The sequence below is a fragment of the Trichoplusia ni genome, chromosome 11 (assembly GCF_003590095.1).
Source record: "Trichoplusia ni isolate ovarian cell line Hi5 chromosome 11, tn1, whole genome shotgun sequence".
NCBI lineage: Eukaryota > Metazoa > Arthropoda > Insecta > Lepidoptera > Noctuidae > Trichoplusia > Trichoplusia ni.
In genome coordinates, this window is record NC_039488.1 from 1,098,275 (window position 1) to 1,117,148 (window position 18,874).

General features: G+C 34.1%; 2 protein-coding genes across 5 annotated transcripts in view; one reads left to right on the forward strand and one right to left on the reverse strand.

Moving 5' to 3' along the window:
• LOC113498713 (hypoxia-inducible factor 1-alpha-like) overlaps positions 1–18,874 on the reverse strand; it is an 87,815-nt gene that overhangs the window by 44,516 nt on the left and 24,425 nt on the right. For all 4 annotated transcript variants that reach the window (XM_026878833.1, XM_026878834.1, XM_026878830.1 and 1 more), the window contains exons 3-6: positions 18,269–18,441; positions 13,078–13,248; positions 6,812–7,041; positions 5,141–5,247 (exon numbers count right to left, since the gene is read on the reverse strand). In XM_026878833.1, coding sequence (XP_026734634.1) covers positions 5,141–5,247; positions 6,812–7,041; positions 13,078–13,248; positions 18,269–18,441 — 681 coding nt within the window. The remainder of the gene's footprint in view (positions 1–5,140; positions 5,248–6,811; positions 7,042–13,077; positions 13,249–18,268; positions 18,442–18,874) is intronic.
• LOC113498714 lies at positions 1,565–4,660 on the forward strand. Its single transcript, XM_026878835.1, has 3 exons — positions 1,565–3,369; positions 3,501–3,735; positions 4,013–4,660. Exons 1-3 carry the CDS (start codon positions 3,131–3,133, stop codon positions 4,508–4,510), a joined length of 972 nt encoding a protein of 323 aa, XP_026734636.1. The 5' UTR covers positions 1,565–3,130; the 3' UTR covers positions 4,511–4,660.

Below are 18,874 nucleotides of genomic sequence, written 5' to 3' on the forward strand. Positions count from 1 at the left end.
GGCCGTGACCCGTCCGGCTGCGCTGAAAACACCGGCTGTGTTAATTGTCTTTTGAGACCTGATTTATGAGTTCTAGCAAGTATCGCGAAGAAATTAAGGTTAGTGGGTGATTGAAAAAGGAGTTTATGTTTTACCAATATTTCTAACAGCAATAATTACTGCGGTAGAGTCTGCGGTCTGCTGGTAGAGATTTCTTAAGAAATAAGCTGCATGCACCCTTGTACATCATTCGTGGTATTTTTATATTTGTGTGTCAAAATCAAAATAATACTTTCAATCAAAATAATACATAAATAATGCTGAATCTATCACTTCATTCATCAGGTTTTATAGAAGGTGATAAATTTTGTTTAACTGTGGATGCAAAGAAAATTATTTTAGTACGTTCCAAATAATAAACTATAGCACCCAGACCTACCATGAAAATACAGCCTTCCAGTGTTATCTTGATGTAATAAATAAAAGTAGGCTAGCAGAACCTCATTTCACAGCTTGTTTGCTTTCGACTATCGAGCCCAGACATCGGATTTTGGGTCCTTTGGAAACACGACTGTGCCCAAATAAACCGTTTTGCTTGGTTAAGAATACTTTAATTATACATATATATGTGTTTTACGAAATGTTTGAGAATTCGACCTCTATCAGTGTCAGTTGATGAACCAACCTAAATAACTTTTTTTTGCCGAACACATGCTAAAAACAACGCATATTTACGTAAAAATATATCGCTTTATTTACGTAACGCGAACGTTTTATAAGCGCCAGATGTAAATTATATTTATAATTATGTAAGTATATTACACAGAGCGGTTTATTAACGAGATATTTATAAATAGATTTTATGTATCTATGTCATTGTCATTGTTAGCGGTAGAAAATAGATGGTTCTGTATTATTATTACGTGTCTTCAAAACAAATTTCTTAGTTCTTGGATTCTATTGCACCTAGGACAAGTCACGGGGATTTTAGACATTTATTACCTTAATAGTGATACTATGGTGAAACAAGAAGACAGTTTAGTAAGTTAATTTAACCAAAGGTAACCTTTTACTTTCATTTAAAACGATTACAAAAAAGAAAACTTACTAAACAAATTCTATAACTGGTTCCATCGCGAACAAAAATATTGTTTTTCTCTACGTACCTCGTCTATAAAAGCAGTGACAGATAAAAACGCTTTAATCAACATAAAACAATCAACGTTTAAATCAACTTCAGAGAGATATTCATCTTCTATTTTACAAAGCTCATATAAAAGTATTTTGTAGATGGCTGTAGAATGTATCTCGGTTTTACATACAACCATTTACGGACCCTCGGGTGTCATACCGTTTAATTTAATTTCGCGAACCCAGTTCAGCACTAAACAATATCACCAGCGTAGCAACACGAATACTTATTAATATGAATGAGTTCTACGTGTTGAAGCATTCACATAATAAATTATGTATCGATATTGTATAGTATTGTGTTTTAAATGTATTTTATTACGTAAATGGGTGAGTAGAAAGTTTTTGTCTTTTTTAAACCGTATAACAAGAAAATTGATAATGGAATATTTTAAATTGAATTTTAATAAATCTTGCGAAGATTATGATTGATAACGTAATAATAATTAATTACTAAGTTATTAAATAGAGGCAAAACATACTTTACAGCGACTTTAGCCCAAATATTATTATTCTACCCGCAATTGTATTGTCTTTTTTAAATCTGTATTCCCTGATTGAAGACTGAAGAAAATATCGGCTTGACTAAATAAGATTACTCTAAATAATGTGATGAGCACCAAGAAAGCATGGTGATCATTGCTTATTCATTATTTATAAAAGAGATAATAGTTTGCCTCCTATTTATTTCCTATTGAAAAATAGCGTAGAAATGAAAATAACGAAAACAAAACCTCAAAAGTAAAGGTTAAGAGGAAAATACGTAAATTACTTTTATAATAACAGACTTCATTAACGCGTCAGTCAGTGCCACGTGTTAACCGCATACAATTGAAACATAAATAAGTTATTTTATTAGAAGTAACAGCGAGTATTGTGAAACCTTTCATTGAGCAACGGTAAGCGAAAACGAATTTAACATTCCAAGTATTTTCTAAGGAATTCGAATATTAATTACGATTTCCGAAAAAAAACAATTGACGTCGTTGGGACGCGAACCTATGTTTAGATTTGTTTAAATTTTTCTTGTTTCTGGCGAAGTCATAGAACATCCTACTTGAAAGTATATTTGTTAAGTATTAATGAATGCTCAAAAAGATGTACGATCTTGCTAAAATTGCTAAGCTAAGTTCGATCAAAAGCTAGTACTTGTTATATAAAGAAAGTTCGCAGAGTTTACAAATTTGTTCTATTCTTTAACAAAAACATAATGGTATTTAGAAGTTCTTTTTTCATATCAACTGCAGTGAAATTTTAATCGTTCTCTCGGTAACTACAGAGAGAGATTAATAAACGCTGCATTAGAAAAGTTAAAATATGACATTCCGTTACAAGACCGGTTATCTATGATGGCTACTGATGAATATTCAGTGCACAGCGTGACAGTCTCGTTTAAAATATATTCAATGCATCATTAGTCCGAGATGACGGATGAATATTATTCAACTGGCAAGTTGATTCGTTTGATCGTTGTTTCGATACGACAAAATGAGATCGAAATGACAGACGAAGACAAATCTGATAAATACATAGAATAAAGGTGAACCGGTTTGAAAGTTTTGTGTACTACATTTGTTCAGGCTCTTAAAAAGGTAAATAATTTTGTATGAAAAGAGCCTAATGCTATTTAGTGGGACAAGACATCTAAGCAACTTCTTGATCGAAGTGTTTTGTAAATAAAAAATCCATACAAAGGCAGGTAAAATACCAAAATAATAAAGACGGCAAGTAAATATCGAAACGCCGATTAGCTGGTCTCTAGTACAAATAACTATGTCAAAATAATGTTCGGAACTAATTGTAACAGCATAAAATCAGCCAAAATATCAGAGTCATTTTTCAACAATGATTCAAACACATAATCGAGATTGATTTGTAACATCAAGCCCACTGTAATCGCAACAATATTCTTCATCAATGAATGAGTCCTTTAGAAGAGTACAGATACATATCATAACTGATGAGTGAGCAGGACAACTTTATAATTGTTCAATATGGCGTCGTTTCTTTCGGGAGCGCTCGGCACAGCGAACACGAGTGCCGATTGCCGAACGGCAACGATCAGTTAACCGCTCGGCGTCTACGGCGATTTACAAAGTGTACGTTTAAAAATATTAAAATGGTTCAGTGTGCAATTAAAGGTTGCAGTTCACGATCTGACGTTCATACTGCCTTAGACCACCAGTTTACGTTTCACAGGTAAGCAGTCAATAAGAACAAGTGCGTAAATACTAACATTATATTGATTTAAAGCTTCGTGCCGTATTCTCGGTACGCCGCCATAACAGGCAGGGCCGAACTTAGAGGCAAGACTTAATTTTGTTTTTCAGATTGCCGAAATTCCGCAAACATGACACCGAGTTGACACCTTTCATTAAATCTGGAATTACTGACTCCACAAGAATATGTTCCAAACATTTTACGGATAAGAATTTCTACCATACATCAACGGGTAAAAGGAGGCTTAAACGAGATGCTATACCCGATATCCATTTAGATCTTAATGAAGGTAGGCCAGCGCCTCCTAAATTGCTTAAAAGGAAGTCAGTACCAAATCCAAATATGGTAAGAAATAACACTTTAATCTAATAAAACATATATAATTGCTATTTAAAACCTTGTAGTGTTTCTATAGACAGAATTTATAAAAAAAAAAATGCATATCAAATATCTTGAAATGAAATGAAATGAAATTATTTATTCTGCAAATAGGATATTTTTTATGACTTTTACATGTCTTTTTTGAGAACGATGGAGCCGACACGGTTTGGGTTATAAATTAACTAACGCTTGCAGCCGACTACTAATAGTACGAATAATAATAAGATACTTGATTTTCCAGACTACAGATACTATGGTCTCCGAACCAAGTATCGTACGATCAGACTCTACATTTCAGTCTACTTTCCAAATATATACTCAGAAGAGAACAAAATTTGCCTCCGACCAAAATAGCAATGAAGAATCAGTGGAGGGTGAATTAAATAATGAAGATATGGCCTACGATGAGGACTTAGCAAATGAACAAACTGAACGAGAGTCGGAATTTCGATTTGAAGACGTCGAGGAAGAATTAGATAATGAAGAAATGAATGAGACAAATGCAGACATTGGAATGGATGATGAATCAATACATTTTAATGACACAGTATCCGAGATGGAACAAATTCATGAAGAAACACCACTGGAAAGAGAGTTAAAAGAAGAAGTTAAAAAACTTAAACTATTGTGTAATAAAAGACTGCAAGTGATTAAATCATTGCGGCTCCAAAATACTTTATTGGCGAAAAAAGTTGCCAGTCTCGAAGAATCTCTCAGGCCAGATAATGAAGAATTGTAATAATTTTATATAACTTTTTCTGAGAGTAATTCCAGAGAACCATTAACTAGAGCCATCTTTTATAAGTAACTTTTAAAAAGATCTCATTAAAACAGTAGTTTAATCAACCGTGAAATTTGTAATTAATAAAATATTATTCATAACTTTCAATTACATTGTTTAAGCATTATGAAGTAGTAATACAATTTTTTTTAAATGCTTGATTTTTTTCCAAGTTTTGTAAGTCGCAAGTAGAAAAAGTCGTAAAAAAATATACTATAGTATTGTTTTATGTTCCTATTAAATTATACAGTCACTTTTGTATAAACTCATTAAGTATCCATAACCAAAGTAGTGAATTAATATAAATAAAAATGAAGATACAATTTGGTTATTTGATTTTGTTAACTCCTAAGTACATCTCTGTTCTATCGTGTAGCTTACTCAATCGATCGCGATTATAGGCAAGCCCCAGAATGCAGTGCTGCTCTCTATCTGTTTTATTTAGAAACCGAAACCAACGTCCGGACCGATCAAAACGTCAACCGCGATCAGTTTAAACACAGCGCCGGTAGATGGCGTTGTCACAAGTATTGTTTTACTTACGAATGATAGATATAAATGTTTTGCTGCATACAAATGATTACTTACATGATTTGAATTGCTGTACCAGCGAGCCGGTATCGGCTGCGTGATGATACTCGTATACGGAGCGGCCGACTAACTCGTCCGGCTCGAATCCGAGCGTGTTCATCAATCTGTAAAGAAATAACATTTAAATTATGATAATCCGGGATTATTTTTAGTTTTAAAGGAGACAGTAATATAAATAAGTAGAGCTATTTTATTACTTTATAATACTAATATTGCTTGATTTTTCGACCTGAATTTTATTTTCGTTGTTTTGTTAGTTTTCCTAGTAATTCAATTAGTTATCTCTGATTGTTTATATTATTTAATGCACTTATTCTGCCACGACTGTCACCTTAAATATATAATTGTTTAATGGTGTCTAAAGTATTCAAAATTTTATCATTTCAAAGGTCACCTCTAATATGACCTGTTATTCCCATGCTCAGGTCATGCTTGCCGGTACACCTACATAGTTAACCTTGAATGACCTACCGCCACTCCCATTGATACACTTCACTAAAACTCGTTATCATACAACAAAATTACGATAAAAACATTGTATTACAACATAATTACATCAAAACCGTCGTATTTTTTGATTAAAAACTACTTACAGCTGTGAAATTCAAAAATCCCGCCATTCCAGGACCGAAATTCACTGAATTCTGAACCATTTCCAAGCACAAACACTGCATACGCTTTCACAACAAACACTCACATCACTTTCACATAGAACATCGCATACTGAACAATTTCCACGTAAGTTTATCGCGAACTGTGTACAAAACCGCGAAATCGCATCATGTTTAACCTACAAAATACATTTGAAGGTGATATTTTTGTTGATATTACACGGCTGAATAGAGTGGGGAGTTGTAAACACTACAACACAATAGGCGGCGAACAATCTAAATTCGGTCATGTTATGCGGGCGAACTGTTTGGTAACAGCGCCATCTCTCGACGAAACCGAAAAGTACAATGACAACAAGTCCTGTACGTTTCTAGACTCATCCTAGTTTTCCCCGTCTAGCGTCTTTCGTATTTTTCTTAATTTAATGAAATAATGAAATTTAGAGGTATATTATATGAACTAATAACGGCACTAAAGCAATCAACGTTAATAAGTAACGAGGTTTGAAAGATTGATTGTTAGGAAATTGTTTATAGCATGACCCGTAAACCTTTTCTACTGTTAATTAAAACTGAATGAATACTTAATTTCCATATTATGTCCATATAAATACAATACTTTCGTCAACATATTTTTACAATATCAATTAAGATGGCAATGGAATGTACTTTTCTTTGTTAGCATTCACTGCAGTAAATGGGCACTTATCAATCACAATACGTTTTCGTGTTTGCTCCCTTTAGTATACCTTATTTAGGATTCCTTATTGAATAGATGTCATGGAAAATAGAAATTAGAGGAAAGTGCTTTATTGACTTAGTTCGGAACTGGTGTCCCCAACTGTCTGTTCCCTGTGTTTTGGGTTTAATAATACAAAGAAAACGGTAAAAAAAGATCTTGCTCCATACCATATAATCTGTCTTAGGTCTGTATGAGTCAGTATAAGTTGAGTAAATTAACATCGTCACAATCTTCCGCAATAGCGACTTTTCTGAGTGGCACTTTCTACTCTTTAAGTTCCATAGTAGGTATTTATAGTATAACAAAAGTACTTACGCTTCATCAACATATGTGAACTTCATATCGAGACTGTGCTTGGAGAGGAAAGTCTTGCTGTCGAGAGGGATCTCGATGTTCGAGGGGTGCGGGATCGGCCTGCCCACGGCCACGAGGGACCCGTTCTTGGAGGGCAATTTCTTGTCGTCGCCATCCTGTTTCTTCTCATCATTGTTGTTGCGTTCAGAGTTCTCTTCTGGCATTAGCATGTGGCCGGTTATGTGGATCACCTGTGGAGAAGGAAAGGTTTAGGTTTATATGTGTAATTCGCTCTACTCTATGGACAGTTCGTTGCTAGTGAGTAGTTGAGTTTTGAGGGACCTTTAAACACGAAGCTTGTTAGGAAAATTATATGAATAGTACAATTGGAGATAGTGACATGCCTATTAATATAATTTTATTCATAGTATTCAACGTATTTCACATAGGTGTGAATACAAAATTAAAAATCTCGAGATAAATTATTTTTGCCAGCTTTGCAACAAGGAAAACTGAAAATTTCCTTGGTTTTAATATAATTTATTAACTAAATACCTTACTTATAACAGCGTAAAATAAATATGGCCCGAGGTTACTGATAAGCAATAGTTTGAATACGAAAACTTTATCTAGAACACGTAGTTTCTATCAGGTGTAGTCTAGTCGATATCAAAGGATTGTGAAACTACGCTTTTGTTCTGCCGCCGACAGATGGTTAATCCGTAAATCTTGTATATACAGGATTTAGTATAAGTATCGTACTTCGAACGCTTTATGGAATATGTCTTTACAATAAGAAGATTTTTAATGCATGTCGCGTGTTTTAACTAGTTTTTGGATGACTTTCCACGTCTCAAAGGTGGTACATTAGATCAATTAGGCGAAAGAAAAAAAGATAGGCTCAGTTCCGTCTGCAGCTTACGCAAAGCAGTCTCAGTTAAGAGTGATATTGCTCAGCATATTTGTCTTTGAAGCCCTAGATCACATAAATACTGAGACCTTTGTTTAGTCCTAGCTACCGCATTAGGTTAGGTAACCTGTAATGGTAGATTAGTGTAATAATTAAATAAATAAATCGACATTACATAGGAGCATTGGGACAAAAACAGTAAAAACATAAATGAGTGAAAAAAAAATACGCGAAAACAACAGATTAGCGCTAAAGACAGGATTATCCCACCAAAAACATTAAATGTAAAAAAATGCCAAGTCTCTCGATGCAGTCTTTCCATCGTAAAAAGTTTTGAGATCTCATAGAAGCCAAGTCCTATTCAAAATATTTTGTAGTTATAAATCAACATTTAGTAATTGTATCAATAGTTTTCTTTATATTATAATTATAGTGACTTGGCAATGAGCACAAGAAGAAACAAATAAAAAGGCATATTTGTAGGAGTTGAAAGTTACACACACCGCATGCGTAAACATTAATATCACAAAATTAATTTTCTTTTGGTTTATCCGTGTCGTCCCAACCGAATTTCGGCAACGGCAGTCAGTCTTAGTGTACTCTCGATTCATTTACTTTCATAAAGCGATGGCCCGTAAGGTATTCTTAATTATTGTATTGGAGCATGTAGTCGGTAGTGACCATCATGATTCACACATAACAAATAATCTGATCACTGGTCTCGTCAGTAACATTTGCACATAATTCCAGGCATCAAGCAGCTTTTAATTTGTGCTCATTGCCAAGTCACTATAATTATAATATAAAGAAAACTATTGATACAATTACTAAATGTTGATTTATAACTACAAAATATTTTGAATAGGACTTGGCTTCTATGAGATCTCAAAACTTTTTACGATGGAAAGACTGCATCGAGAGACTTGGCATTTTTTTACATTTAATGTTTTTGGTGGGATCTCATTTATTTTTTGTAAGTGTATTTCTTTCTTTTTTTTAGGTGTCATAATTTCTAGGACTTCAGCTACTGCTTTGCTTAGAACCCATTCTCTATCTCTATCTCTTTTGTTTCTTCTCTGAGACTTCGTTACTTCTAATGTAAACAAGCTTAAACTTATATATATATGCATATATATATCTACTAACTTACAAACTATAGCTAAACTAAACTAAATAACACGTAAAGTTCTCCGAATATCAATTATCACTACAATATTTTTTAGTTTCGAAATGGTTTTTCATAGACAGGTGGCGCTATCAAATGAAAATTATCGAATTATTCTGAAGTACTACTTAGACTGCGCCTTGTAACGAAACCATAGCGCGATTCAGACACGTACAACGCCATCTATCGAGCGCGCATACAATATTTATCGCAATACAATGGAGTTTTAGCTTTATTAATTTAATGAATTATGAATTTTATGTATTAATTTGTATTAATGATAGTCTGTGTATTACATTTATATTATTCTTTTCTATTCTATGTATGTATTCATCCAATTGAATAGGTACTTAAACAACGAACAAAGTTAACAATGCAGTCAAAATCCATACATAATGTTCTTGCCAAACCGCAAATATAAAATTGTTTTCTATGGCATATTATTTTTTAATGTTTTTATAATTTTTCCTTTATATGTGGCTAAGGACCTATCTTGGTGCAAAATTTGAAGTTTCTAAGTCTGCTAGAAGTACCTTAGATTTTTGATGATCTGTCAGTGAGTCAGTGAGTCAGTGAGTGACAAAATGGTGTAACTTTGATCGACCGTAACTCCTAAACCATTAATTCAATTGGCATGTAATTTCGAACTTAAGCTTGTTCTAATGCCTACTATTATTCCCCGAAAAGCTAAACTCCTAGCTTTGTCCACGTCGAAGATACAGGGGGGGCGAAACAGCCGCGAATCGCTTCGAGAAAAGATGGTACGGCCGTGCCCGTTTTGCTCGAGACTTGGCAGGGGCACTGCCGTGCCCTCAGATAAAATAAAATATTGTTTTGGCAACATTATATTTGTTTATTATTACCGTTATGACAAGGTAATATTATAACATAATATTGTTAAGCCCTAAACTCGTAAATAAATACTGTCATCTTACCTAGACATGTTTCAATACTGCTACTACAATTTATCTTTAAATGAGTTCATTACTTCAAATAGAAGAACCATGTTATTAATGATTTTAGAAGGCAATAGTGACTTCATTCATGATGCGATTTTGTTTATGTAGACATGTATTAGGCCGTGTTCATATCATGCTGAATGTGAGAAGGCACACTGTTAGTCCTAGTAGGGTCGGATTTCCCAGTAGGGCAGGAAGGCCCGGGGCCCTAGGGCGGCGAAGAAAGCGGGCGAAAATGCGTGTATATGGAAAGCTGCAGAAAAATCTGTGCGCAATATGTATGGCAGCTACTATTTTCAAGCTTTCATACAGTTAGTTCATACAGCGAGTAGGAGAGCAGCATTTTTCGTATCAAATCCGCCCTTTACTCCAGGTTTGAAAGTAAGATGATAGATGTGATTATCTATTCCTACTAATATAATAAATGCGAAAGTAACTCTGTCTGTCTGCCTGTCTGTTACGCTTTCAGGTCTAAACCACTGAACGGATTTTAATGAAATTTGGTACAGAGATAGAGTTGACCTTGAGTCCTATGTCCTCCTATGTTAGTCCTATGTAATCCTATGTTCTTTACATAGGATAGTTTTTATCCCGGACTTTTGAAGAGTTCTCTTGGAAACGCGGTATAACCGACATCGACGCGGGCGAAGCCGCGGGCGAAAAGCTAGTAAAATATATATAGTAATAGACTTTGTTTACTTACATTTGTTTAGAATACTGCCTAATAGTATTTTTTTTATAAATTGGCGTTTCAACTATTATATCAACTAAATGATTTAGCGTTCAAAGACCTGTTCAAGCGCCAATATTGTATTAAAAATATGTCTCATCTATAATTACGAAATATTGCGTGTACGTAGGAATTTTAATGAAGAATCTATTTCGCAAATATTTAACATACTAATTCAGCAATTTTGTAAACGATAGGCTTTTGCGTTTGTGTATACGTGCGTCGTGCATGTAACCTGTAAAATAGATTCCAATGGTTGTTGTGCAACTTCAAAGTGATGAAATATTAGAAATCCTTACAACATATTGTATACTATCTGTTCTTATACCTGAATTAGTAAATGAATAATGAGGTGTTTTTAACTCAGTCATTTATAAAAACGGCTTTAAATATTAACATTACTTATTTCACAAATTATAAATCAGTACTACTACTATGCCGAAAACATTGGTATTCCTATAAAAATCTAAAGTATCAATTAAATTTGTTCGGAAGCAAAATTTTGTTATCCAACCTATCCATCCAACCAATAGGTAATTGATGTAAAAATATTGCTATACTCTGCCCGCAAATATCAGCAATATCTGACGTCGAAAGTCAGTCAATCCGTACATGACTTTCACACTATAATGAGGATGTAAGATTTAAGATCAACACATTATCATCAGATCAGGTGATCGATATTCCTATCAACACTTTGACTTGTCAAAACTTATCACTCAAGGAACCGATCAAAAATAGATATAAACAGCTTAAACAAAGGTTAAAGGAAAGTTTTGTTTGCACTTCAAACTGTTTAGGTAGTTCGGTACCTATTGATCCGCCCTTGTAAAGTAATCTTAGTTCCACGGTAAGGCTTACAAGTGGTATTTCCATTTATTGGTTCAGCAAAACACTTCCTTATTTGCTGGAAGAAAAAAAGTTATTTTAGCGCCGTTTAATAATATCGAAGTTATCTTTACTAAGAGTTAGAGAAGAACGCGTTCTGGCGAATGTTTGTTAGTTTGGCACGATTTTATTTATTTTACAAATAAGGCAACCAAGAGATGCATTTGATGGATGCAGAGAAACGATTTCACGGCTTAACCGCTTATTTATAAAACTCAGGCTATACCCATTGTAATGATTTGCTACCAAATCCACTATCAACGCGGGAAAGACACGGGCAAGTATAAAATTGTATTAAAATGAATAAAAACAATTATGAATATTATTCAAATCATCATTCATCATCGTTTTCCAATGTCCTTCAGATAGCAGATATTGACTCACTTAGAGCAAAGTTTCTTAGAATTATAATCGAAATTGGTCTAGTCTTCGTTCGTCAATTTTTTTTGTATTTAAGTTTGATTTCATTAGAGAACAACTTATTTAGTAATAAATATGAAATTGTTTCTGACTTGTCTTAATAAAAAAATATGTAAATAATATTAAATAATTCTAAAGTAAATACAGTTCACAGTCCAAGGTTTATTTATGAATATCCCGCATTAACTATTTCTGTAGAATATTTTAAATAAGATTTCGTAACGCATATTAAATTAATGATTGTTTTATAGCCCAAGTGACTACTAAAACTAATTATATTAAAATAGATCTAACTATTTGAAAACATGTTTTTGTGACTATGAATGGTTTTGCTAAAATATACCTATATATTGAAATAAAGGCCACTAATTTGAAGAATATTTTAAGGGCATTAACGGTTGTGTAAAGAGGTGATAGCGTGTATGCCTGTGTGTGTTTGTGCATCTCTCTCTTCTCTGCGTCTGTGTATGTATGTGATTATGAGCGTGTGTGTGTCTGGTGTATGCGTTTTTGAGTAATGGTGTGTGTAAGACTACTCTTCAATGTGTGTGGCGGCGCTACTTAAGTGTTTAGTCACGGTGTTGTATTATCAATAATGCGTCAATATAATCTTTGTGCGGAAGTCCGATTCTTTGACGACAGCTCTAACTCCTGTGTCACTAAGCCGCTGTACGTAAGTAACATAATACATTATGACTTTGTTCCTTCAAGTACCTATTTCGGTTTTGTTAATACATAAACATACATATAAGATAACATAAAATACGAAAGTCAGCGTGATACTCTCAGAATAATGGATAAGCATCAGTTTGACTTTCCACACTGTTTGTCTGTTTTTTTTTTTACCTATAATTGACTTTGATTAACTTGAGATATTTAGCAAATCGATTCCATGCCTACCGATGGGCCAAAGTTCGATGACGCGTAGTCTATTGGTTGATTTATATTTATTGAAGTATTGATTGTTAATCATGAAGAATGTGTTTTTATATGGGTGGGGATCGGGATTGCTCCTTTAATTTTAAATATTTAATGCACGATAACTTTTGGAACTAAATATTCTGAAGGCTTACAGAGTTTCCAACTGTGGTAAAAGCCAGACATTGTTCTACAGGGCTAAGAGTGGCGTCTCCCTTCCACAAATTGTCCTATGTTGGAGGGAGATGTATCCGTCCTGCTCTAAGCAGTCCTCAACAATTATACCGTGGTTCTCACCTTATAAGACGCAGACTTGAGATGAACGTTCCTGCCCTTACTGGTGAGGGTACACTTGAGCCTCAGCAACAGATCGCGGCGGCCCGTGCTGCTGGACCGCAGAGCTTCGCGTATCTCGTCGTGGTCGCACGGGTGACTGAACTCGAAGACACTCTGGCCCATTATCTCCATCTGAAATTAAGGATAATTTGATATATTTAAAACGGACATGTTAGAAGTGCGTAAGAAGTGTAAACTTCGGGTAAGCGTTCCCTCTATTTCATGCAAAAAAAAGTAATGTCTTTTGAGTTGTAGTAACTCTCATAAGTTAACGCTTGCAGACCTAAAACGAATTTTAAAGATTCGTAAAAAGATTGGCGATTGCGGAAGTTTTTTCTTATTAATGCAACGTTTCGTTCTTTACAAGAATCTATTTGTTACGTACTGCATCAACCGCACTGTATTCTTGTGAGGTGGTCTGTCCCAGGTCTACAATACACACACAGACACAACAGAAAACTTACGTTATATTTTGAATCATAAAAAATTTGGTAAATTGCCGTTAATTATCTAAAGCCACAGCTTAAGAAAATTACTGGTACACCCTAGATTATGCAACTCATCCTTTTTCAGAGGCAATAGAACGTACATGCAATCATTGATGATAATTGATAAGTAATACCACGAAATAGCTTGTTTTTCTAGCCCAAAGTAGAAAAATGCTGACTTCTTTATAAAGTGGTTCTAAGAATGAATGCACTACGTAGTCACCATGCGTACAAATCTAGGCGCCTCTGCGTCAACGTTTTATATTGTATGCAAATGTGCTATAACATTAATTGTATGTACACAGAATAAGTATGTAATTGAAATATTAATAGTTGGTAGTGAATCACTGGTGACATGAAAGAAATACAGAATAATAACTGTCGGATTTGTTTTTAGGGGGTTAATTCTCATGTCAATTTAAGGAATGTTCTGAGGACGGTTATTCTAAAAAATCACTACTTTTTTATTACACTTTTTTTCTGACTTTAGATTTTTTTTAAACTAGTCCTGGATTTTAGATTAACGTTCGTAACTCTGAGTAAATGTGTACACAAAACAGTTTCGCCTGATCGTTGATTCGAGACATAAAAATACACATTGCTATTAGTTTGAAACAACAACACGCCAGTATATTTAGCTTCATACATAAAATCATGCAGGTCAAGGTGAAACGTACTAAAATCTCAACACACATACATACATACTATTCTCATACATACATGTTTATACGTAGGCTATAGATACTTCTAAAACAATTGATATCTATGTATAACATGTAGCACGTATAACTAACGTTTGAGTTTATTGGTAGATAGGTGTGTATTGAAAATGTTTCCATTCGTGTGACGTTTATAGAGGCGACGACCTATATGCGTCCGCGCTTTAACAACACGCATGTTCCACCATGTGTTAGATTTATCAACTATATAATTCTTCTAAAATAACCCTTATTACTTAGAAGTTAAAAGTTAAAGACTATAATAGGAGCTAGACGGTTACAATTGCATCACAACTGATAACGTTGATACACCAATCGCTGAATGGCGTAAGTTGCTTTATAGATAACTTATCCGAATTATAACTGAAATGAACATGTATTCTTAATCTTTAACAACATTTGTCGTCTCATTAATGATTTATTGCTGAAATATTGTAAATTTTCGACAGGATTATTCGAACTTAAATACTTATCTCGACTTTCTCTTGAAAAAAAAACCGTATTTAGGAATTTAATCCGCGTGTCGCGAGGAGTTTCATGAAAACATTCGAGTCACGTGCACAAAGTCACCCATAGTCTGGACAAGCATTCGTGAATCACAAAAATGAGTGTCCTGCACGAAGATCGATCCCGCAACACTCTGCGCTCATGTTTGGTGTGTTAACTTTGACCACTCGGCTATCCGAGCAGTCAAAATAAATCAAGACAATTTTTCTTGTACTATGGGCCTACTACTAACTCTGACAGTAATCTCATTACAGTTGTGCGAGAAAGACACCGCTCTACAACATGTAGTGCGCTGTCACACTTTTACAATAATAATACTTTAAGACGTAGTAATAGTCCGTTGGACTGGTTCTTATTGTGCTCTACAAAAACGTCACTTGATTCGGTAACAGTAATAGACGTCCATGGATTAAATGCTTGTCAGACACGTATAATGAAGGTTTTGTCGCCAAACGGGTTATACGAGTTTGTATAGCACTTACCATGACATTGGCTGTTGTTATTTTGTTCTGTTCTAATAACATTTTAAGGAAGTTAGTGACTTTATGCTTTATGTAAACAAAATAACAACTATCTGTGTAACTTAGCTGTTACTGTTTAATGTAAAATTAAATACTCAATCACCGATTTTTTCATTTCGAAAACCTATAACTTTCCTTGAATATAGATGACGTGAAAATGTATCATGCTTTAATCATCAACGAGTGCTTTTGATCTAATGGCAATCGATTGAGAGCTTCAATCAAAATGATGACGGCTAGTCCATAGTTAAACAACGCAATGAAAAAACTATACTCTATTAAACGAAATATAATAAGTAGAGTATTTTACCGACCGCATTATTAGAAAAACTAAAAAAAAAAAATTATTCAACAAAATTTATTTTATTAAAAACAACTCTACACATAATTGCCTACTAAATACGTGCTAATGAGTTGAGGAAACCTGTTTAACGAAAAAAACTGTCTCAAAAGCTTGTCGGACATGTTTCTTAACCAATTTTTGTGATGTTTAAATATTTATGTGGTTTTGTTAGAATTTATGTGGGTTTTTGTTTACGACTGTCTACTGATTACACTGTAAATATTAATGTTGAGTCGATTTAAAAAAAATAGATGTTGGCGCACGTAAGAAATAACGCACTTTCTTAATAAAAAGACTCCTTAAATGTTTTATTTGCTTTACATAACGCCAAAAAGGTAAGTAACAAAGGTAAACTCTTTCGTACACAACAAAAGTGCGAACACTAAAACAAAACAGTCGCCGTCATCATCATCAGTCCATATTCGTCCACTGCTGGACATAGGCCTCCCCGATTTCACGCCATCACCGGATCTATCACCGGCTCGCATCGCCGTACTATTAAATAATCCTGCACCTAATAAGTGCTAACTTATCAACTCATTATTGAGACTGATTGTCTACCATTCAAAGATAAGAATGGCCCTTATACGGATGACATAATGTCCATCTATACCAATCAGTACTAAACATTTTGATTACACGTACAGTTAGATACAGAAGTCGTTTTGCCAACCTACGGTTTACAAAGTGTAGGAATTGGTGGCTAGTGTTAAGTATCTTTAATTTCTCTTAAATAAACGATTCGATCTGCACTAAGGAATTTACGGCTTGTGTCGCGGGAAGTTTCACAACAATTCAAGTTATTTTCACAGTATTTTTAACTGTGTTAAGTTTCCTATCATAATAAGTCTTCAATTATGTTGGTATTCTGAAAATTGAATTGTGTTAACCAACTTCTATCGCTGTCTGTACAACTTTGAAGTGGTTACTAGGGGGTCTCCTACAAGCAAATAGTAATTATTTGAAGTGCGTTTTTGAAAGGTATTGATCAAAAGATATAGGTCGAGTTGAAATTTGTGGTTGGCTGTAGCTTCAGATAAGAAATGGCCTCATGTTTTCATTTGTAAACCAATTCCTGAAATGATGTAATGTGTATTTTTTAATATCTTATGTTTTTTTGTACCGACGCGACGCCTGATTTTGCCTTTCGATATCTACACACATTTATAAAACAATAGCTCTCGCTATATACGCATTTGGCATGACACAATTATCATTACAATATTTATATCGTTGAATAATTTCTTCCTGTTGCCACACACAATTAAATAGCATGCAACTATAATAAACGGTCATTGTCTCTTTGTTATTTACTGCACTTTACTATATGCAATAAACTATTTGAGTATTAGCTACATTTAAATGTTATTTATAGTTTCATACCACATTTTTTTAAAGAATTCTCATTATTTGTTTTTTTTTTTAATGAGCGCATTGTTTTTGACGTTCATCTATGTTTCTTTACTGAATCATAATTTCAGAGTACGTAGTAGCCTAGCGGTTTTTTGTTGGAATTGTATTAAGTGAAGGTTCAAGATAATCCCAAATTAAGCCTCCCTGCGCTTTCTTAATTATTCTTTATTCCACTGGCAATCGGTGTAGAAAACATTGTGTGGATTCAAGGTTCTCAAATATCTTTAATTACGACCTGCATTGAGCGAATGTGGGGGTGTTGATCACTGCTCAAACTTTCCCTATATTGGAACAGGCCTTACCCAACAGTGGGTACATGTGTATAGGCTGGTTTTAATCATTTATGTATAATTACTGAATACAATTTTTTTTCTGAGTGTGTGTTTTTTATAAATGTCACGTCACCACTATACGTCATATGACCTTCAGTATTCGCAGTAAGTAGACCCTAGTCATAGCCACATCCCAACGCATTAACCTATTGCAAAAATCACATTGTGCGTCTATTTACTAGCATCGTATATTATGTGTGTTGATTTCCTTGAGTATTTCCATTTACAGCTGATACGATGACTATAAATTGAAATTGAGTAATATATTTGTTACCGGTACAATACAACGTATAATATTATACGCGTAATGATATTGTTTGTGACACGCCTTAATAAAGCTACGTTAATGGTAAATTGTTTTTAAGTCTGTGGCTTGATATCTGCAACTAATAACAGCTTGACGTAAAAGTAATATTATTACTTAGATTTTTTATTAAGCATTGACGAGATTTTTTGTGGGCTACACTTGAGACCCTAACCGTAGGACCATAGTCTATATCAAGTGTTAGGGTTAAAGTTTATTAAGTAAATCTTGATCCAGAAGAACATCAACCGTTCTCAATAAACTTCTCATTTGTGATTGCGAGATATTCTACTTCTACATGGCATTCTAATTAATGTCCAATTATACTTTAGTATGTAACTTTTGCTATTAGTTTCAGTCCTGTCTTAGATGTATCGTGTTATATAAATTCATAACCAAAACTATAGAAAACTGAAAGATAAAGCTTTCGCCAAGTTAGCTTTCGGCTAACTCACGCGTATTTATTCATATCACTCTTTTGGTAACTTGTCACCAGTCTTCAGAGTGTTAATAAATGGACCTTACCTGAGACACTCCGAGGTGATCAGCAATATTCTCGCTGCAGTACACTATGTCTCCTTGCTGGGAGAGCACCAACACGAAGCCGTCTAAAGCCTTCATGTACGACAGCTCCGTGGACAGCTCATCCATGTCCTTAGGGTTGGGGATCTTCGGATGATCTGACTCCGGTTCTGGGACTGAAATAGAGATGTGTTCTTTGTCAATTTGTTAAAAAAAAACGATGTATATGTGAAAGAAGAATGGAGATGCCTCTCCCTAGCAGCGGGATCTTGTGTCTGGTATAAATGTAAATACACCTATAACCTAGTCGGAAAATAGGTTAAACGGCACAATTATTTGCATAAAAAGAAAGCGTTATTTTAACTCTGTCCAAAATTTTCTGATGGAACATAGATAAAAAATGAAATATCGAAAATATCGTCTCGAGCCGATATTTTTGATTTTTTATATTACTGTTGTCGTTAAAATGTCCGTTCTACTTATTAGAGGTTTTATCCACGTCTTTAAGTACATGTATACCTTATTTAAACCTCTATCTTAGCAGAGTAATGTACACAATGATTGTGTACGAATTTCAGTAATTAAAACATAAAAGTGATTTATAATATT